General features: G+C 53.2%; 4 protein-coding genes across 4 annotated transcripts; 3 read left to right on the top strand and 1 right to left on the bottom strand.

The window, feature by feature from the left end:
• The first annotated feature begins 66 nt into the window (after positions 1-66).
• PUS3 (pseudouridine synthase 3) lies at positions 67-8,556 on the top strand. The gene is made up of 5 exons (XM_082070255.1): positions 67-102; positions 3,938-4,298; positions 5,535-6,058; positions 6,626-6,807; positions 8,164-8,556. The coding sequence occupies exons 2-5, from the start codon at positions 3,942-3,944 to the stop codon at positions 8,478-8,480; spliced, it is 1,380 nt and encodes a 459-aa protein (XP_081926381.1). The 5' UTR covers positions 67-102; positions 3,938-3,941; the 3' UTR covers positions 8,481-8,556.
• On the bottom strand, positions 2,100-9,091 carry HYLS1 (HYLS1 centriolar and ciliogenesis associated). Its single transcript, XM_082070259.1, has 2 exons — positions 8,762-9,091; positions 2,100-2,914 (listed from the first exon to the last, which is right to left on the bottom strand). Exons 1-2 carry the CDS (start codon positions 9,038-9,040, stop codon positions 2,231-2,233), a joined length of 963 nt encoding a protein of 320 aa, XP_081926385.1. The 5' UTR covers positions 9,041-9,091; the 3' UTR covers positions 2,100-2,230.
• Positions 9,092-9,456: 365 nt separating this feature from the next.
• RPUSD4 (RNA pseudouridine synthase D4) lies at positions 9,457-14,984 on the top strand. The gene is made up of 7 exons (XM_082070258.1): positions 9,457-9,649; positions 10,998-11,157; positions 13,018-13,219; positions 14,002-14,095; positions 14,175-14,325; positions 14,466-14,563; positions 14,654-14,984. The coding sequence occupies exons 1-7, from the start codon at positions 9,500-9,502 to the stop codon at positions 14,837-14,839; spliced, it is 1,041 nt and encodes a 346-aa protein (XP_081926384.1). The 5' UTR covers positions 9,457-9,499; the 3' UTR covers positions 14,840-14,984.
• Positions 14,985-15,588: 604 nt separating this feature from the next.
• PANX3 (pannexin 3) lies at positions 15,589-21,497 on the top strand. Its single transcript, XM_082070257.1, has 6 exons — positions 15,589-15,907; positions 16,719-16,846; positions 17,620-17,834; positions 17,903-18,516; positions 18,846-18,954; positions 21,387-21,497. The coding sequence occupies exons 1-5, from the start codon at positions 15,727-15,729 to the stop codon at positions 18,893-18,895; spliced, it is 1,188 nt and encodes a 395-aa protein (XP_081926383.1). The 5' UTR covers positions 15,589-15,726; the 3' UTR covers positions 18,896-18,954; positions 21,387-21,497.

Genomic DNA, 21,497 nt, shown 5'->3' on the forward strand with positions numbered 1-21,497 from the left:
GTTGGGGGGGGCGGTGACGCCCCCTAACGGGCGGGAGGACCGGTGGAGGCACCGGAAGGGGCGGGGACTTCCGGGGCGGTGGGAGCGGCTGCGGTGCGGCAGGTATGGCAGGGGGGACACGGGACACCCCATAGGGATTTGGGGGTCCCTGAGGGGGCAAAGACCCCCCATAGGGGTTTAGGGGGGACCTGTGGGGACAGAGACCCGACAGTAAGTGTTGGGGGTCCCTGAGGACCCCATAGACCTCCCAATAGAGTTTGAGGGATAGGGGCCACCCCCATAAGGTTTTGGGGGTCCCTGAGGGGGCAGAGACCCCTCAATAGGAATTTAGGGTGTCCATGGGGGACAGAGACGCCCCAATAGGATTTGGCGTTGCTCCCCGAGGGGAAAAGACCCCCATAGGACTTTAGGGATCCTTGAGGGGCCAGAGACACCCCCCCCAAAGGGTTTTAGTGAGGGGCTGTGGGGACAGAGACCCCCCATAGGGATTTGGGGTCTCTTGGGGGGGCAGAGAACCCCCAAAGGGTTTTGGGGGGGTCTCTGAGGGAACAGACCCTCCCCTCTAGTTTTAGGGAACAGGGGCCACCCCCGTAGGGATTTGGGGGTCCCTGATGGGAGCAGAGAACCCCCCCCATAGGGTTTTAGGGGACCCCTGCGGGGGCAGACACCCCCCTATAAGGTTTTGGGGGTCGCTAGGGGGAAAAGACCCCCCATAGATATTCAGGCTGTCCATGGGGGCTAGAGACCCCCCTGTAAGTGCTGGGGGTCCCTGAGGAGGCAGAAACCCCCCCTTAGGGTTTTGGGGGACAGAGGCCATCCCCATAAGGTTTTGGGGGTCCCTGGCAGGGTAGAGATCCCCCATAGGGTTTTAGGGGGCCCTGTGGGAACAGAGACCCCCCCCCACCCCATAAGTGTTTGGGGGGGTCCCTGAGGGGGCAGAGACCCCCCATCGGGATTTGGGGGGCTCTTGGCAGGGGCGGAGAACCCCTAGAGGGTTTTGGGGGATCTCTGAGGAAGCAGACCCCCCCCCCCCATAGAGTTTTGAGGGACAGGAGCCACCCCCATAGGGATTTGGGGGTTCCTGAGGGGAACCCTGGGGGGAACCCTGGGGGGTTCCATAGCGTTTAGGGGGGGGGGAAGGGGGTCCCTGAGGGGAAAAGACCCCCATAGGGTTTTAGGGATCCCTGAGGGGGCAGAGACTCCCCCCACAGGGTTTTAGGGGACCCCTGGGGGAGTATAGACCCCCCAATAAATGTTGGGGGGTCCCTGAGGGGGCACACACCCCCCCATAAAGTTTTGGGGGGTCGCTAGGGGTAAAAGACCCCCCCCACAGAGATTTGGGCTGTCCATGGGGAGCCAGAAACCCCCCTGTGTTGGGGCACCCCTGAGGAGGCAGAGACCCCCCCCTCCCCATAGGGTCTGGGGGGACAGGGGCCACCCCCATAAGGTTTTGGTGGTCACTGGCAGGGTAGAGACCCCCCGTAGGGTTTTAGGGGAGGCCTGTGAGGACAGAGACCCCCTAATAAGTGTTGGGGGGGTCCCTGAGGGAGCAGAGAACACCCCAGGGTTTTGGGGGTTCTCTGAGGGAACAGAAACCCCCCCATACAGTTTTGGGGGGTCACCCCCATAGGGATTTGGAGGTCCCTGGGGTTGACAAGCAGGCAGAGACTCCCCCATAGTGTTTTGGAGGTCTCTGTGGGGGCAGAGACCCCCATGAGGCTTTGGGGAACAGGGGCCACCCCCATAGGAACTGGGAGCCCCATAGGGGGCAGAGATGTCCCCCATAAGATTTTGGGGGACAGGAACCATGTATAGTGTTTTGGGGGTTCATGAGTGGGCAGAGACCACCCCATAAGTTTTAGGGGATCCCCGGCAGGGGAGGGCAGAGACCCTCCCATAAGGTTTTGGGGGGGATCAGAGACCACCCCCATAGGGTTTGAGGGGGCCCATGGGAGACAGAGACATCCCCCCCCCCCCGCCATGGGGTTTTGGGGGTTCTAATTAATTAGGCCATTAATTAACCCCCAGAGCGATAATGAATCCACCCATGCGCTTTATTAACAAAAGACTTTGCTTAGAAATAAAACCCCCATGTGACAGGTTACGGGCAATGACCCCCCCCCCCCCCCCCCCCAAATCACCACACTCGTTATGATTAATTAGCAAATATTCTTACAAAATAAGAACATTCCGGAAAAGTCTCCATTAATTAATCGCCGTTTTTGGGGGGTCAGGAGGTGGATTTTCGGGGGACGAGCCCCTGCGCCAGGTCCCACCGCACCTCCCAGCGCAGAGCCGCGCGTTTCTTTTCGGTGGGGACGGCGTAAGCGTTGGGGCCGCGGGGCCGCCGTGGTTTTTCGGGGGGCGGGGGGTGCCAAATCATCCTCTCGCGGACCCCCCAGCGCAGCCCATTGCGCGGATCCTCCCCCGGGATGGGGAATTTCTCCCACTCGCGTTTATATTCCAAATATTTGGCGACGGGGTCGGTTTTGCCTCGGCGAGGAGCCGGCGAGTCGAAGCGCGGGGGGATGAAGGATTTGGGGGGTCCCCACTGCGAAACGGGGGATGCGCGGGTGCTGAAATCCCCGGGGGTGACACAGGGACTGTCCTCAAAGTGCCACCGATGTGGCGACTCCTCCGAGCTCGTCTCCATCTCCCCCTCGGAAATGCTGGATTCATTTCCTAAGATTTTCCAAAACTCGTCGTGCGATTCGTCCCAAACCTGCGCGGAGCCGTCGGGGCCGTGCCGAAGAACCTTCCTCTTCATCTTCCTCCCCGTGCGCTCGGCGGGAAAAGGGGGAAAATCCCCCAAAATGGGGGAGGCGGCGGCGCAGGGATGTCCCCACTCCTCGGTGTCCCAGCTGTGCCGCTCCGGTCCCAAACTTGCCATCATTTCCCCCAAATTGGGTGGATTCTGTACAAAAAAGAGGAAATCAGAGTTAATTTATTGTGGATAAAAATCAAGGTTGGGGGTGTTGGGTTTAACAACGGGCATGGAAGGGGCCGATCGATCGTGCAGCTGCGGGGGAGAAGGGATTAAAAAGCGCAACAAAATTAATAATAATTAATAAAAGATGTGAGGTGAAGCTGCTTGAGCTGCCCCTGGGGGGCAAAATAGAGAGTTATTGTGGGGGTTCAAACATAAAGAATTACTGGGACGGGTCAAAATTAATTATTGCGAGGGGGTCAAAAATAATTATTGTGGGGGTTCAGAAATATATTTTTTTAATTTTTAATTAAAAATGATTTTAAAATAATGGTAATTTAATTTTTTTACATTTAAATGTAATAGTGAATGTTATTGTAATATTAATATTTCTTATTATAGTAACAAGAAAACTTTAAACAATCATTTTAATTGAAAAATAATTTGTAAAGTTTTGATTTTGAAATAATATTAGCCATTACATCAACAATATTACTTATATTCATAATATAATATAATATAATATAATATAATATAATATAATATAATATAATATAATATAATATAATATAATATAATATAATATAATATAATATAATATAATATAATATAATATAATATAATATAATATAATATAATGTTGGTTTAAATGCAATAATATCATCATTTATTAATTGATGACGATGATATAGCAGCATTAATTGATGACGATGATATAGCAGCATTAATTGATGACGATGATATAGCAGCATTAATTGATGACGATGACATAGCAGCATTAATTATGTTATATCACTGTCATCAATACTGTTATATCATCGTCATCAATTAATTTATGACGATGATATAACAGTATTAATTGACGACGATATACAAGCAGTATTAATTGACGACGACGATATACAAGCAGTATTAATTGATGACGATGATACAGCAGCATTAATTGATGCCGATACAACTTTTCCAATCCCATATGTCTGCGATGCACTAACTGTGTTTCCCGTGCGGCAGCGCGATGGCCGATGCTGTTGAGCGGCTGAGCCAGCGGGTGCAGGAGCTGGAGCGGGAGGTGACGCGGCTGCAGCAGCAACTCCAAGAAAAGCCCCAACGCCCCCAAACCCCGACCAAAAAGCCCCGAAACGGCCCCAAACGCCCGTTCGACTTCGACGCCCACGGCCGGCGCCACGTGGCGCTCAAAGTCGCCTACCTGGGCTGGGGGTACCAGGGCTTCTCCAGCCAGGAGAACACGCGCAACACGGTGGAGGAGCAGCTGTTCCACGCACTCCAAACCACGCGCCTGGTGCCGGACAGACAGAGCGCGCGCTACCAGCGCTGCGGACGCACGGACAAGGGCGTCAGCGCCTTCGGACAGGTCGGACACGGAGATCGGGGCTTTACACCCTCAGAATCCTCAGTAGTGATGGGGTTTGGACACATTAATGCTATTTTTTCCCATGTCAATCCTATTTCTTCCCATATTAATCTTATTTCTTACATAGTAATGCTATATTTTCCATATTAATCCTATTCTTGACTGTGTTAGGAGCATTATTTCCATACTGACGCTATTTCCCCCCATACTGACACTATAATATGGATATATATATATAGTGTCAGTATGGGGGGAAATAGCGTTAATATGGATATATATAACGCTATTTCCCCCCATACTGACACTATATATATATATCCATATTAACGCTATTTTTCTGATATTAACGCTATACATATCCATATTAACGCTATTTTTCTGATATTAACGCTATACATATCCATATTAACGCTATTTTCTCATATTAACGCTATACATATATATCCATATTAACGCTATTTTTCTGATATTAACGCTATACATATATATCCATATTAATGCTATTTTTCTGATATTAACGCTATACATATATATCCATATTAATGCTATTTTTCTGATATTAACGCTATACATATATATCCATATTAACGCTATTTGTCTCATATTGATGCTATACATATATATGCACATTAACGCTATTTTTCTCATATTAATGCTATACATATATATCCATATTAACGCTATTTTTTCCATATTAACGCTATTTTACCCATATAGTGCAATATTGCCCATATTAATGCCATTTTTGTCCATATTAGCGCCACTTGTCCCATATTAGCACCATTTCTTTCCATATTAGCACTAATTTATTCCATATTAATGCCACTTTTCCCATAATAATGCCACTCTTTCCCATATTAATACCACTTCTTTTCCATTTTTGTCCATATTAGTGCCATTTTTGTCCACATTACCACCATTTCTTTCCCTATTAGCACCTAATTTTCCCACATTAACACCAATTCTGTTCACATTAGCACCATATTTTCTATATTAGTGCCATTTCTTCCCATATTTTCCATATATTTTTTTCCAGACGCCTCTTTTGAGAGAACCAAACGCCCTTTAAGCCGCAGCTTCCCCCCTAAAAAGAACCGTCCCTTCCTCAGCAGAGCCAATTTAACTCCCCAACCCCCCAAAAAATAACGAATAAACCCACTAATTGAGGAGGATGAATCGACCGATTCCCACATCACTCCGGCCTTCAAAACTAAATCCCATTTTCTCATTTCCCAGGTGATTTCCCTCGATCTGCGCTCCAACCTGAAGCAACCGAGCGGCGACGAGACGGCGGGCGAGCTGCGCTACCCCCACATGTTAAACCGGGTGCTCCCCCCCGATATTCGGGTGCTGGCCTGGGCCCCCGTGGGGCCCGAATTCAGCGCCCGCTTCAGCTGCCTCCAGAGGACCTACCGCTATTTCTTCCCGCGCGGGCCGCTGGACGTGGCGCTGATGCACCGCGCGGCCCAGCGCTACGTGGGGACGCACGATTTCCGCAACTTCTGCAAGATGGACGTGGCCAACGGCGTCACCAACTTCCAGAGGACGGTTCTGGGCGCGGCGGTGACGCCGGCGGCCGAAAAGTCGCCGGAAGACCCATTCGGACTGTGGTGTTTCGAGGTGACGGGGCAGGCGTTCCTCTATCACCAGGTGCGCTGCATGGTCGCCGTGCTCTTCCTCATCGGCCAAGGGATGGAGAGACCTGAGATCATTGATGAGCTGCTGGACGTGGAGAAAAACCCCCGCAAACCGCAGTACAGGTGTGGAAAACGCCGAATAACAGGGTTGCGTTCACGCCGTCGTTTCCGTATTAGCAGCGTTTGTTCCATATTAGCAGCATTTGTTCCATGTTAATGTTATTTTTTGCTATCTAGTGCTATTTTTCCCGTATTTTGTCCATATTAATGCTAATTTTATTTGTATTAATGTTAATTTTTTCCATATTAGCGCCATTTCTTTCCTTATTAGTGCCATTTCTTTCCATATTAGCGCCATTTCTTTCCATATTGGCACCAATTTACTCCATATTAATGCTAATTCTGCCCATATTAGCACTCTTCTTTTCCATATTAGTGCTGGTCTTGTCCATATGAATGCCATTTTGTCCATATTAGTCCCATTTTTCTCCATATTAGTGCCTTTTCTGTCAATACTAATGACTTTTTTTTCCCTATTACTCCCATATTAGCACCATTTCTTTCCATATTACCACTAATTCATTCCACATTAATGCTATTTCTTTCCACACTAACGCTAAACCATAAACCACAGTGCTGGTTTTGCCAAACGCAGCATCACCCAGCACCTCAAACCCTCTTTCCCCCCAGCATGGCCGTGGAGTTTCCCCTTGTCCTGCACGACTGCCAATTCGAGAATCTCCGCTGGATTTACGACCGGGACGTGCAGGAATTCAACGTCTCCCACCTCCAGCAGCTCTGGGCCGCCCACGCCGTCAAAACCCACATTTTACACGACATGTTACGTGGCTTGGACGCCGCTCCCGTCGCACGTAAGAGCCATTTTTGTGCTAAAACCTTGAAATAAAGCTTAAAAATGGGGGGGATGGGGGGATAATTAATGGGGTGGATAATTAATCACAGAACCCCAGAATGTCAGGGGTTGGAAGGGCCCTGGAAAGCTCATCCAGGTCAATCCCCCCATGGAGCAGGAACACCCAGATGAGGTTACACAGGAAGGTGTCCAGGCGGGTTGGAATGTCTGCACAGAAGGAGACTCCACAACCCCCTGGGCAGCCTGGGCCAGGCTCTGCCACCCTCACCCCAACAAGTTTCTTCTCCTCTTTCAGTGGAACCTCCTGTGTTCCAGTTTGCACCCATTGCCCCTTGTCCTGTCACTGGTTGTCACCAGAAGAGCCTGGCTCCATCCTCCTGACACTCCCCCTTTTCATATTGATAAACGTGAATGAGGTCTCTCTCTGACCTACTGACCACCCCCTTCTAACCCACCCCAGGTCCCATTGGCTTCCTGGCCACAAGGGCCCAGTGCTGGCTCATGCTCACCCTGCTGTCCCCAGGACCCCCAGGTCCCTTGCCCCTACGCTGCTCTCTAACAGGTCATTCCCCAACTTACACTGGAACCTGGGGTTGTTCCTGCCCAGATTCAAGACTCTACACTTGCCCTTGTTCTATTTCATTAAATGTTTCCCCGCCCAGCTCTCCAGCCTGTCCAGGTCTCTGATGGCAGCACAGCTTCCAGTGTCACCCACTCCTCCCAGCTTGGTGTCACCAGCAAACTTGCTGACAGTCACTCTATTCCCTCATCCAAATCACTGATGAATATATTGAATAACACCGGCCCAGCACTGCCCCCTGAGGCTCTGCACTGGATACAGGATCAACTGACTCTGCCCATTGACCACGACTCTCTGGCTTCTTCCCTTCAGCCAGTTCGCAGTCACCTCACTCCCCGCTCATCCAGCCCGCACTCCCTCAGTTCAGCTGTGAGGATGCTGTGCAGACTGTGTCAAATGCCTCACTCAAGTCAAGGTGGATCACGTCCACCGCTCTGCCATCATCCATCCATCTTCTTATGTCCTCAGCAAAGTCAGTGAGGTTGGTCAAGCACGACTTCCCCTTGGTGAAGCCATGTTGACTGCCCCTAGTGACCCTCTTATCCCTGATATGCTTGAGATGGCACCAAGGAGAAGTCGTTCCATCACCTTTCCAGGGATGGAGGTGACGCTGACCTATAGTTACCCAGGTCCTCCCTCTCGCCCTTTTTGCAGACTGCAGTGACATTTGCTTTCCTCCAGTCCTCAGGCACCTCTCCCGTTTCCCACAACTTAGCAAAAATTATGGAGATTAGCCTAATTAAAGCGTGGTTTGTTTTTTTTTTTTAATTACAGGGCAAAGTGACGGTGAAACGGCTCCTTGGGGGGAGTCGACCCCCCCGCTCCGCGCCCAGCTCAGCGGGTTCGTGGAAGGCGTCAGATCCCGGGTTTACAAACCGCTCCTGGCTCGGCCCAAGTGCGAGGGGCTGGAGGAGCGAATCCGGCACTTTGTGAGGAGGGGACGGATCGAACCGCCCCCCGGGTTGGGGACGCAGGGGGACAAGGACGAGCAGGGCCCCGAAAACAAGAGGGGTCACCACAACCCGGGGGGCGCAGAGCAGCCGCCCAAGAGGGTTTGTGTGGATGGGGATGCGGCGCCACAGCAGGAATAGGTGGCTTTGCTTTATTTTTTTAATTGGAAAAATCGCGTTTTTTCAGCGCTGTTTTTTATAAAATGCAAGAAACGTGAAGCCGTCTGGTCTGGAAGGGGATGGGGTCGCCTCAGCTGGGGGGCTGTGCTGGGTTATACTGGGTTATACTGGGTTATACTGGTTTACACACACACCTGCCCACCCTCCCCTCTTTACCCCCCAGTACCTGACAGGATTTATGTTTTTACCCCCCGGTACGTGGCAGGATTTACACATTTTTAACAAGCCCCCTCCCCCAGTACCTGACAGGGTCTTGTCCTCCTGCCGCAACCGTTACCGGCCTCCAACCGTCGCCGGGATTTAAACAGCCGGCCGGGGACGCGGCCCTCCCTTTGGCGCCGCCGCCATTGGGCGGTGTGAGTGTCAATCGGCTGGACGCCACCTTCGTATTGGACGAGTGGGGTGAAGCGCCGCCTCCACGCCGCCGCTATTTGATAGAAAAGGGGAAGAAGGGCAGGAGGAAGGAAGATGGCGGTGGGGACCGGTGATCTCCCCGACGGTGCCGTTCGCGCGGTCTCCATTGGGCGGTCTGCGTGTCGCTCAGCTGTTTGCCCCTTTCGATTGGATGGGCGAGCTGAAGCACCACCTCCGCGCCTCCGCTAATGGCTGGAAAAGAGGAAGAGGGGAAGTAGGAGAACGGCGGGGACCCCCCCCTGAGGCACGCCCTGAGCGCTGCCGCCATTGGCTGAGGTGGATGTCACTCGGATGCTTGTCCTTTTCCGATTGGCTGAGTGGGCTGAAGCCCCGCCTCTGCGCTGCCTCCATTGGCTGGGAAAGGGAAAGCCTGGAAGGAAGATGGCGGCGGCGAGAGGGGGAGGAGAGCGGGAGCCTCCCCTGAGACCCGCCCTTTGCGCCACAGCCATTGGTCGGCCCGAGCGTCGCTCAGCTCTCCACCCCTTCCGATTGGGCGAGTGGGCTGAACCACCGCCTCCGCTCCACCGCCATTGGTCAGAAGGAGAAAGAGGGGCAGAGGCGGGAAGATGGCGGTGGCGAGCGGCAGCCTGCGGCGCTGCTGGCGGCCAGCCGCGGCCCTTCACCGCGCTGCGCACACCGGGCGGGCGGAGCCGCTGCGGGCCGAGGATCTAGCGGAGCGGCTGCGGGCGCGGAAGAGCGAGGAGGAGAAGCGGGCGGTGAGCGATGAGCGCGGGCTCTGGGGAGGGATGGGGGCGCACTACAACTCCCGGCATGCCCCGCGCGCCTTCCCGGCGTGCCTCGCGCCGCACACGTGGCGCACACGTGTAGCGGGAGCGGGTCCCTCGTCCCGGGCGGGTTTGGGGACCGGGCGCTGTCACCCGCGGGTTTTTCCTCCCGGACAAGGATCTGGGGTGGAATTTGCGGGATCTGTGGGATGGTGGGACGGGCTGGGGGTTCGGGGACGTTGTCCCGGGGGTGACGGCGCTTTCTAGGGTGCCTGAGCAGCCCCCAGAGCACCGGAGCCGTTCACCCTGTTGAGGCGCAGAAGTGACTTTACAGCCTGTGAACTCATGAAAGTTTTAGGAGCACCAATACATATTCATAACCTGTCCCCAAGGAGGCGGTTCTTATTACAGTGAGTCCCAGGAGATCATTTCCATACTCTGCACCTCTGGCTTTTCCAGGTTGCGCCTGCGCAGTGATCGTGAACCGGAGTCTTTGTACATGGTCACGTTTGGTCCAGTGCGATGAGCTGGTTGGGACTCAGATTGCTGGTGTTATAGTTGTAACTAAGTTTTGTAAACTATATCCAAGATTCTTACCTTATCTTGGAATTTCACAAGTTTTATCTCTTAGTTTGAGAGTAGAGAACTGAAAGTTAGTTCTGTTAGTTCTCAGTGAGTCCTTATCTTGAACGGATAGGATGTGCTGAGGATGCACATCTAAGAAATATGAGCATTTTACGTGATTTAATAATGAATATAGGAATAGTGCGCATGTGCAGTGACAAAAGGTGAAAAGTTCACGAGTGAAGAAGACTCCTTACTTCATCCTGAAGACCCCTGGACGACCACCAGAGGACACTGTGCATGCTCAGAGTAGTTCCAAGGGGTTGCAACTGATATTGTGAAATAGTTGTGAAATCTGATGAGTATGCAATACATACGTTGTAACCCTAATGAATATGTATGCAACCAAATTGTATAATGTGGTGGAGTTCGAATCAGTGGTCGAAGCTTTGGGTGCGAACCCCTGGTTTCCCAGCGCTGAAATAAAAGCACCGCATAGAACTACGTCCATGGTTATGTGTCCTGTTTGCTAACACTGGGTTGGTTAAAACTGGCGTATCTCCCGTCCTGTGCCCAAGTTTCTGTTATCTGATCCACCCAAGGATGCACCCAAGGGTTTTTATCTTTGCAAGGCCTGTGAAGTCGTCAGCAAACTCCTGTTTTTCGTACAAGAAGTTACACAAAGCTCGGCAGTTGTGATGTGGGTTAAGACTCTGTTGGCTCTTTAGTTCTTTAATTAGTTAATTCCCTGTATCGCCGTTTCCTTCTCTCCCAGACGGACCCGGCGCGGCGGCGGCTGCGGGAGCTGGCGGCGCTGAGCGAGCGGCTGCAGCGCGTCCACCCCAACGTGCTGGCCAAAGCGCTCCGGCGAGGGACCGTGTACCAGGACGAGGAGATCGTGGTGATCAACAAACCCTACGGGCTCCCCGTGCACGGTGAGGGGAAACAGAGGCGGCTCCGCGGTGCTGACGGCGGCTCCTCCATCCCCAACCTGGGGTTTTCCCTCAGGGGGTTTATCACCTTTTGTCACCACATTCACGTTGCATTTTGGGGGTCATTTAGGGCAGGTAGATTTTCCGTTGGAAATTCTCTTTCTGTTCTCAAGCAAAAGTAACTTGGATTTATTAGCGCTGAGATAAAAGGCACAACTGCCTTCTTTACATATATGGTGTCACGGAGGCACCTTGAGGTTAGTTTAAGGGACTTTTATTAAACCGGTGAGAAACAGGGTTTTAGCACTCCAAAAGTGACTTGAATACAGGTTCGGGTATCAGTTCAGGAAAATCATTAAGGGGCAGCAACTATTACAACAGGCGGTGCACAGAGTGCGTGCACGTGGCTTCACCAAAACAATGCCGGAGCCGCCCTGAGTCCCGGAAAAGTACACACTTGCCTGAACATGGTGCGGGATTATTTTTAAAGAGATACATGTACTCGTAGTGAGTACAGAAAGTGTACACTTGCAATTCTGCGAGGGTAAATTTATAACATACTCGCAATCCTGCGAGGGTTAATTTACTTACACGTGCAAATGTGCCCGGAATATTACACGTGCTTATGTGGAAGCACGGGAGGAAAATACACTCGCGATTGTGCGAGGAAATAATTTAAAGTGCACGTGCAAATGTGCACGGAAAGTAACACGTGCCTATGTGGAAGCACGGGAGGAAAATACACTCGCGATTGTGCGAGGAAATAATTTATACATGTGCTCGTATTGAGCACAGAAAGTTATGCGTGCAAATGTGCACGGAAAGTACACGTGCTTGTATTAAGCACGGAAAGTACGCGTGCAAATGTGCACAGAAAGTTACACGTGCAAATGTGCATGGAAGGAAAATACACCCGCGATTCTGCGAGGATTAATTTTATACGTGCTCGTATTGAGCACGGAAAGTTACGCGTGAATATGTGCACGGAAAGTATAAATACACTCGCAATCCTGCGAGAAGTTTTACTCCCACCCGTGGCGGCGCGGCAAGCGCAGTCTCCATCCCGGGGGGGCTCTCGGCCGCAGCGTCTCGCTCGTGCTCCCAGAGACCCACGACAATGGGCAGAGCCTCGACGAGAATCCCCTTTTTATAGGCTGATCAGATCTGACTGTGGGCATTCCAGAAGCTTCTCTGCACCCCACACTGGCTGTGGGTGCCCCTGAACCTCCAAACACCCGCACACTGGCCGTGGGCGCCCGGTGGCTCCTGGTGCTCGGCGCTGCCTTCTCCTGACGGCCCCGGCCAGGGGCTCTGGGGCCAAACAAGAGGAGCTGGTGGCCTCAAACAGCAGAGAGAGGAGACGTGTCTGCTCCTTCCATAGCGAAGGAGGGAGGGGACAGAGGGGGGGTTTGCATTCTGCCACATATGGTTTGTATCAGGATTTTCCAGAATATTACCAAACTAATTTTGCACAATAATCTGCAAGACATAAACCATTCACACACAAATTTTTCATCTCATATTAATTACTCTCTAAACTTCTATAGTACAGTGGATGAAGCAGAGGTTTGTAACAGGTGGATAAAGTAAAATCAGTGAAAAATACCAGTTGCCTTCCCATCTTGAAAGCACAAAACGTATTTTATTTCTGCTGAAATCTCTGGGAAACATTTGTAATTTGTAGTTACTTTTGCTTTCTCCAAGAGACTGCAAATATTAAGATATAGACATTAACACCTCGTGAATACATTTAACTTTCCATTCAGCTATAGCTTTATTCAGCATGACTGTAGATAAGGGGAGCATAGTATACACCAAAATATTGCTAGTTAACGTTATGTTAATGATCCTTGTGTTCTGCAGGCGGCCCCGGGGTCAAGAACAGCATTGCAGACGTGCTGCCGATATTGTCCAAGATGCTGGAGAACATGAAAGCTCAACCCTTGCACCTTTGCCACCGGCTGGACAAGGAGACCACGGGGCTGATGGTGCTGGCGCGGAGCGAGGGGGCGGCGGAGCAGATCCGGCTGCTCTTCAAAACCCGCCAGGTGGAGAAGGTTTACTGGTGGGTTTGGGTGGAGAAATGGGTTTGAAGAGGGGGAACGTGGGGGTTGTGGGAGCGGTGGGGGGTTGTTTGTGGTCCCTCGAGACTTTTTTTGTGGGCTGGATGGTGGGGAAAGGGGCTGAGGGTTCAACTCACACAGAATGTCAGCGATTGGAAGGGACTCACTGAGAAGAAGCTTCTTCTCCTCTTTCAGTGGAACCTCCTGTGTTCCAGTTTGTTTGGGGCAGGAGAACAAGGGAGTGACCCCCGAGCTGCCTCAAAATGGCGGCACCAGAATCACCTCAGGGTCCAAAATGGCGGCACCAGAATCATCTCAGGGCTCAAAATGGCGGCACCAGATTCATCTCAGGGCTCAAAATGGCGGCACCAGATTCACCTCAGGGCTCAAAATGACGGCACCAGATTCACCTCAGGGCTCAAAATGGCGGGACCAGATTCACCTCAGGGCTCAAAATGGTGGCACCAAGGGAACCAGTTTTGGGTTTTTTTGGCCTCGATGCAAGACTCTACACTTGCTCTTGTTCTATTTCATTAAATGTTTCCCCGCCCAGCTCTCCAGCCTGTCCAGGTCTCTGATGGCAGCACAGCTTCCAGTGTCAGCCACTCCTCCCAGCTTGGTGTCACCAGCAAACTTGCTGACAGTCACTCTATTCCCTCGTCCAAATCACTGATGAATATATTGAATAACAGCGGCCCCAGCACTGCCCCCTGAGGACCTCACTAGATTGAGGCTCTGCCCCATTGACCCCATTCCCCCGCAGACCCCTCGCTTCCCTCCACAGGGCGATTAGCGTGGGGGTCCCAGACCCCACTGAGGGAATCGTGGAGATCCCCATCATGGAGAAGCAGGTGCAGAGCCACCAGCCGCACTACAAGGTGAGCCCCGAGTCCTCTGTTTCCCCCTCTCATCCCCCCATTATTCACCCCACGGCTTCACCCTCTCGTCCCCCTTCAGATGACAGTGGCCCCCAACTACCGCCTGGGTCCCGAGGACGGAAAAGTGCTGAAAATCCGCAAGAAGCGGCACGCCGAGAGCGCCGTGACGCGGTTCCGCGTCCTGGGCAGCTCCTCCGCCTGCTCGCTGCTGGAGCTCCAGCCCATCACGGGTGAGCCTTTCCATGCTGAAATCTGGTCTTAGACGCGACTTAAATCCTAATTTTAGGCTGAAACCCTGGGAATAAACCACCCAGAGGTGACGTTTTGCTGTTTAGCGGTTTAACTCATCATCACATTTTTCCCTCCTCAGGGGTGAAGCACCAAATCCGCGTCCACTTGGCGTACGGGCTGGGCTGCCCCGTCCTGGGGGATCACAAATACTCGCACTGGAGCAAACTGGCGCCCCAGGTGAGGCAAATCCCCCCCCGGGGGGCTCCCCCTCGCTGTTTTCAACCCCCAGCTCGCTGTAAAATTGATATTATTTTGTTCTTGTCGCAGAAACTTCCCGAAATCACGCTGAAGCGGCTGAAGCTGGCGCAGAGCAAAGCCCGGCACGTCCCGCTGCACCTCCACGCCCTGCGGCTCTCGCTGCCCCTGCGCCAGCGCGTCGAGCTCTTCTGCAAACCGCCCCCCTTCTTCCAAAAGACCCTGAAAAGGCTGCAGCTGGACGTCGCCGACGAATAACGAGGATTTCGGTCTCTTGGCGGTGAGAAGAGCTGCTCACCGGGACAAACGGGGTGGGGGATTTGCCCAATTTGTGTTTGGAACGTGCAATAAAAGCCCCGGATGGCTCCGAGGTGGAAGGTTCCGTGTCTCTTGGTCCGCGGGTGCTGTCGCTCGCTGTTTAAATCTCTCCCTCTTATCCTGGCGATGTTTCCATGCAAAAATCCATCGAAAGCGCAATTTGGCAGCGGCCATGGGTGGTTTATTGCTGCGATGGGAAATTCCTCGCTCCGAGCAGCCCCGGGACTCGATCACTGCAGCTTTGGGCACCGACTGCGCTGCTGGGAGGAACTTTTCCCTCCCGATATCCCCTCGTTATTTCCAGACCCCGTTACCGGGCTCCCTTGGTGGCTCCTTCCCCCTCACCCTGAGTGGAAAAATCACAAACCTGTTGAACCGCGGCTGATGTTCTGCCTCAAAATCACATTTGGTGGCCCTTGGCCTGTCCCCAAAACCTCGGTGCTGAGCGGCAGGAACTTCTCCAGCGCTTTGGCTGCTGCAAAAAGGCTCTTTGTACCTCCAGATACCTGGCAGGAGCTTTTTAAACGGGTCCCCCCTCCTCCCCGGGGCAAAAATACCCAGTGGGAGCCCCAGGCCGCCAGAAATAAACCCACTGATGAGAAAGGGATGTAAAACCACGAGGAGCCGTGGCCAGGGCGGAACGCCACCTTCCCGCCTTGCTATTTATTTATATTTTTCTATTTCGGGGTGAAAAGCCTTCCCTCTGTAATTACGGATGCGCTCGACGCGCGTTTAAGCTGCCATTTAACAGATAAAAGCCTCTTTTCGAGCCGCTCGCGTCTCAGACGCCACCGGGAAGCAGGAGCTTCGTTTCCCTCGCCCCAACCATGTCGCTGTCACACGCGGCCGCCGAGTACATGTTATCGGATGCTCTCCTGCCGGAGAACGGCGGGTCCCGCGCCCAACGGCTGCGCCTGGAGCTGCCCAGCGACCGCCTGCTCAAGTTCGTCACCGTGGGGCTGCCGCTGCTCCTCGTCTCGCTGGCGTTCGCCCGCGAATTCTCCGCCGGTGAGTCCGCACACGGGGGTTTGGACGTTTTCCAGCCCCATGGAAATAATATTTGAAGAGTTTTTATTTCCTCGCTGATACTTATTGATCTTAATGGGTTATCGGCGCTTTCGGGTGGTTTCCAAGGGGAGGGAGGCACCGGCAGCTGAAGAATATTAGAAATAACTGCTCTTATTAGTGAGATTGTTCAGCGCTTTCTATTAGACCTCAGGTGTAATGATGTGATTTAGTAGGTGAGAATTCGATAAATAAAAATCAGCGTGGAGCTCTAGGAAAAGGTGGATAAAAAGAAGAGGGCGAATCTCAGATGCAGCTTTTTTCCGAGTATGGTATTTGTGACGTGAATACCCAAATAATTTAACAAAGCATTTACTAGTTGACCCACTTCTTATGCTTCTCAATGGGCGCTGGTTGTCTTGGATTGTTACAGTGTGTTTTTATGGTGTGTATGTGTGATTTCAAGTACAAATATCTGTATTTAAGTTCTCCATATCAACGTTCAAGTGAAGGTTTACCCTGGAGATACGAGACGGTGTTCATCAAATTAACTTTGGTGATTATCTCCATTTATTTCATAGTAAAGATTAAGTATTAAATATCGACTTGTGTGGCGGAAATCCCAAACTTAGCAGCTTCTTGGGACATTTTTTCTATGCGATTTAAACATCGCTCGCGCTATTCTATGTGTTGTTAGGACATCTGAGCAGGACCTTGGTTTGACTTCACTTCTGGCCCATCTCTAATCCCCCCTCAAAGCGTTTGCATTCAGGAAGCCCCAAAATGCCTAGAAATGGGTGTTTTCTCCCCGCAGGCTCGCAGATCAGCTGCTTCTCCCCCAGCAACTTCACGGCGCAGCAGTCGGGCTACGTGGACGCGGCGTGTTGGGACTCGCTCCTGCACCACGGCCGCGGCGGCACCAAATCCCTCTGGGCGCTCAAGGTCTGGGGTTCAGGTTCCCAGCCGGGAGCCCCGTTCAGCGGTGGCGACGGTTCCTTGGTGGTGCTGATCATAATTTGGGCTGGATTGGGTGTATCTAATAATTTAGGGACTGGAGGCCTTTAAAAATCATTTAGTAATCTAAGATCACTAAAATCAGGATTAACTCAGCTGAAAATTTAATCCTTAGCCTTGCAACTGCCGTTAGTGTTAATAGAATGTGTCTATACACCTAATTTCAAAAATGTAAGCCTCATGCTGCTATTATTACAGTTGGATTACATTAGATGTGTTGCTTGGATTACATTAGATTATTTTGAAAAATCGGGTTTAATTCACAAATCTTTATATCATGAGGCTACTTATGAAATAAGTTATATTATATTATGAAGTATAACGCATATGTTGATTATGTTAATATGTCTCTAAACCCACTCAAGTATGAGCTTGTCATAGCAATTTAAAGTTTTAAGGCAACATCAACATTGATATTGGCAATCAATTAAAAAAGAAATCTAATGAAGCCATGGTTTAATTTCCCAGTTAAATATATTTAATGACCATCAAGCTATGGAACTTCGCACTGGATCCTAAAGTCCGTGGTTTAGACCCTCAGTGAACATAAATTAGCTGATTTATTGAATTGAGCGCAGCCGTAGCAATTTACCAGTACTGAGAATATGGATTTATTCACCTAGTAGGTGTCATTTTGTGAACAAAAGTTACTCCTCGACAAATAAGTGACTTTCAAGTTCACAGTTGTGTCTTGTTTCCAGGTGTTCCCCTACTCGCTGCTGGCGCTGGCGGGGCTGATGTTCCTGCCGGCGCTGCTCTGGCGCTCCGCCGCCGCCCCCGCGCTGCGCTCCGACCTGCTCTTCGTCGCCGACGAGCTGGACAAGTCCTACAACCGCTCCGTGCGCCTGGTGCAGCACATGCGCAAGGTCCAGCAGGCCAGCGCCGAGCCCCAGCGCTTCTGGGAGGAATACGAGAGGTGAGGGCGCCGCCGCCGCCGCGCCGCGTCCCCGCCGCGTCGCTCTGAACCCCTTTTGTGTCCCCAAGGGCTCGGCGGGAGAGGTATTTCGAGTTCCCGCTGCTGGAGCGCTACCTGACCTGCAAGCAGCGCGCGCACTCCTTGGTTTTCATCTACATCCTGCGCAACGTCCTCCTGCTCTTCCTTTTGGTGGCCGCCTGCCTCTACCTCGCCTTCCTCCACCTCACCGGCGCCTTCCAGCACGAATTCAGCTGCTCGGTGACAACCGGGGAGCCCCAAATCCCCCCGCTCATCCCCTGCAAGCTGCTTTTCTCCTCGATCTTCCAGCTCCTCAGCATTGCGCTCGGCAGCGTCTACGTTGTGCTGGTCCCCGTCGTGGCGTACAACGCGCTGCAGCTTTGCCGCTGGGACAAGGGGCTCCTCGCCGTCTACGAGATGCTCCCGGCCTTCGACATCCTCAGCCGCAAGATGCTCGGCTGCCCCCTCAACGATCTCAACCTCCTCCTCCTCTTCCTCCGCGCCAACGTCGCCCGTCTCGCCTCCTTCGGCCGCCTCAGCGCCGTCGGCACCTTGAAAGAAGCCGCTGCCACCGACCAGGGCGACATCGACACCGTTGTGGACTTCATGACGCTGCTGGCCGGGCTGGAGGCCGCCAAGCCCAAAAACCAACCTTGTGCCAACGGTAGGATTTTTTTTTTTGTGGGGGGAGGATATTTTCCTTCTCATTTTTCATGAACCCACCCTTTGCCAAGACCTGAATGTTTTTGGGGGAGAGTTTGGTGGTTGACGGATCCATTTACAGCCGTGGTTTTAAAAACCCAAGGCGTGGGCTGTTGGTTTTAAAAAACCCACCCAGGTTGAGCTGTTTTTAGCATCCTGGTTGGCATGGCAACCGTGAGGGCTAGCACAGCTGGTGCCCGGGCTAGTCAGGCCCAAGATCCCCGTTTGCGATCGCCTGGTTAATTAATTTCCTCCTTAATTAACTCCCTTCTCTTCCCCCTCCTTGCCCAGGAGTGGATGCGTTGGGAAAAGCCTCCCGGGACTCGCAGGGCTCTGCCTGACCCCAGGAGATCTGCTGGGATCCTGTTGGATCCGATTCCTTCTCGCCGGCGTCGCTCGAGTGCGTTAAGCTCCACTTTGGATACAACCTGGTGGGGTGACGGCCAGAATGCAACAGCCGGGCTGAGCCCCCTATCCCTTCCTGGTTTGGGGGTTCCCCTTCTTACTTTGGGCTCGCCCCAGTTCCCCAGGGCTCCCCAGTCTGCCCCCAGCCTTGTCTCAGCTCCCCAGGGATCCTCAGGGATCCCAAGGGCTCCCCAAATCACCCAAAGACTCCCCAGTTCTCCCATCATCGCCCCAGGGTTCCCCAATCCCTCCCCAGCCTCATATCAGCTCCCCAGGGCTCCCCAGGACTTGCCTCGTCTCCCTTGGGCTCCCCAGTCCTCCCTGAGTCTCTCCATGGCTCCTCAGTCCTTCCCAGGGCTCCCCAAATCACCCCAGTCCTCCCCTGGGCTCCCCAAGGGTCCCGAGGACTTGCCTGGGTGTCCCTGGGGCTCCCCAAGTCTCCTGGGGCTCCCCAGGGGTCACCTGCGTTCCCCAGGACTCCCCAGTCTTGTCTCAGCTCCTCAGTTCTCAAGTCTCCCCGGGAATCCCCAGTTCTCCCCATGTCTCTCCAGGGCTCCTTAGGGATCCCTGGTCCTTCCCAGGACTCCCCAAATCAGCCCAGTTCCTCCCCAGCTCCCCAGGGTTCCCCTCAGCTTTTTCAGGGTCCCTAGGACTTGCCTTGGCTCCCAAGGATCCCCAAGTCTCCCCAAGTCTCCCTGAGGCTCCCCAATTCCTCCCCAGCCTTGTCTCAGCTCTCCAGTTCTCCCCAAGACTCTTCTTGGTTCCCCAGGGCTCTCCTATTGATCCCAGGGCTCCCCAGTTCTCCCCAGTCCCTCCCCAGCCTCACCTCATCCCCCTTGGGCATCCCAGGGCTCTCTAAGTCTCTCCTTAGCTCCCCAAATCTCCCAGGGTTCCCCTCAGCTCCCCAGGGTTCCCCTCAGCTTTCTGGGGCTCCCCTTGGGCATCCCAGAGCTCCCCAAATCTCCCCAGGCCTCCCCTCATCCACCCAGGGCTCCCCAATTCTTCCCCAACCTTGTCTCAGCTCCCCAGTTCTCCCCAAGTCTCTCCTTGGCTCCACAAGTCTCCCCAGTTCTCCCCAGGGCTCCCCTTTTGTTCCCAATTCTCCCAGTGCTCCCCAGTTCTCCCCAGCCTCACTTCACCCCCTTGGGCTCCCCAGGACTCCCTAAATCTTCCCAGTGCTCCCCAAGTCTCTCTTGGCTCCCAAAGTCTTCCCAGGGCTCCCCAGTTCTCCCCAGTCCCTCCCCAGCCTCACCTCATCCCCCTTGGGCATCCCAGGGCTCCCCAAGTCTCTCCTGGGCTCCCCAAATCTCCCCAGTTTGGGAGGGCTCCCTAGGGTTCCCTTCAGCTTTCTGGGGCTCCCCTTGGGCATCCCAGGGATCCCCAAATCTCCCCAGGCCTCCCCTCATCCACCCAGGGCTCCCCAGTTCTTCCCCAACCTTGTCTCAGCTCCCCAGTTCTCCCCAAGTCTCTCCTTGGCTCCACAAGTCTCCCCAGTTCTCCCCAGGGCTCCCCAGTTCTCCCCAGCCTCACTTCACCCCCTTGGGCTCCTCAAGTCTCCCCAGTGCTCCCCAGGACTCCCTAAATCTCCCCGGTTCTTCCCAGGGCTCCCCAAGTCTCTCCTTGGCTCCCAAAGTCTCCCCAGTGCCCCCCAGTTCTCCCCAGTCCCTCCCCAGCCTCACTTCACCCCCTTGGGTTCCCCAGGGCCCCCCAAGTCTCTCCTTGGCTCCCCAAATCTCCTCAATTTGGGAGGGCTCCCCAGGGTTCCCCTTAGCTTTCTGGGGGTCCCTAGGACTTGCCTTGGCTCCCCAGGGATCCCCAAATCTCCCCAGGGCTCCCCAATTCTTCCCCAACCTTGTCTCAGCTCCCCAGTTCTCCCCAAGTCTCTCCTTGGCTCCACAAGTCTCCCCAGTTCTCCCCAGGGCTCCCCTTTCGTTCCCAATGCTCCCCAGTTCTCCCAGGACTCCCTAAATCTCCCCGGTTCTCCCCAGGGCTCCCTAAGTCTCTCCTTGGCTCCCCAAACCTCCCCAGTTCTCCCTAGCGCAGATTTTAACATCTGCACCGTCTGAGGGTCCTCGGGCAGGAATTTTGGGGATGAAACAGGAAAAACCCTGCAGAAAAACGTGTGTCGGAGCAGCCGCCACTGGTTGGAACTGGGAGGAACTGGGTGCGCGTGACGCCGCGGCGGCTCCGGCTAATTTTAGAGGCGTGAAAAAGCTTTTCCACCGCGGATTTGCTGGATCCTGCAGCTCTTCCCGCGTCCCCGCTCGCTCACACGTCGCCTCCGGGCTCCCCGGCTCGTGGAGGAGCCAAAAAGCAGCAGTTTTACCCCAAAATATAAGCGCCGAGCAGCCCCCAAAGCCCCCAGGCAGGGAGTGAAGCAACTCCCTTGTAAATCCACATTATTCAAGATTCTGCTTTAATTTACAGCGTCCTCCGGTTCTGCTCGAGCAAACGGAGCACGGAGCTGAGGGAGCGGCGAGATTTAAGGGAAATCACGGAATTTCGGTACAAATTTTGATTAAAATCAGTCTAATAACA

This window comes from Streptopelia decaocto, assembly GCF_964273445.1.
Source record: "Streptopelia decaocto genome assembly, chromosome: 21".
Lineage (NCBI taxonomy): Eukaryota > Metazoa > Chordata > Aves > Columbiformes > Columbidae > Streptopelia > Streptopelia decaocto.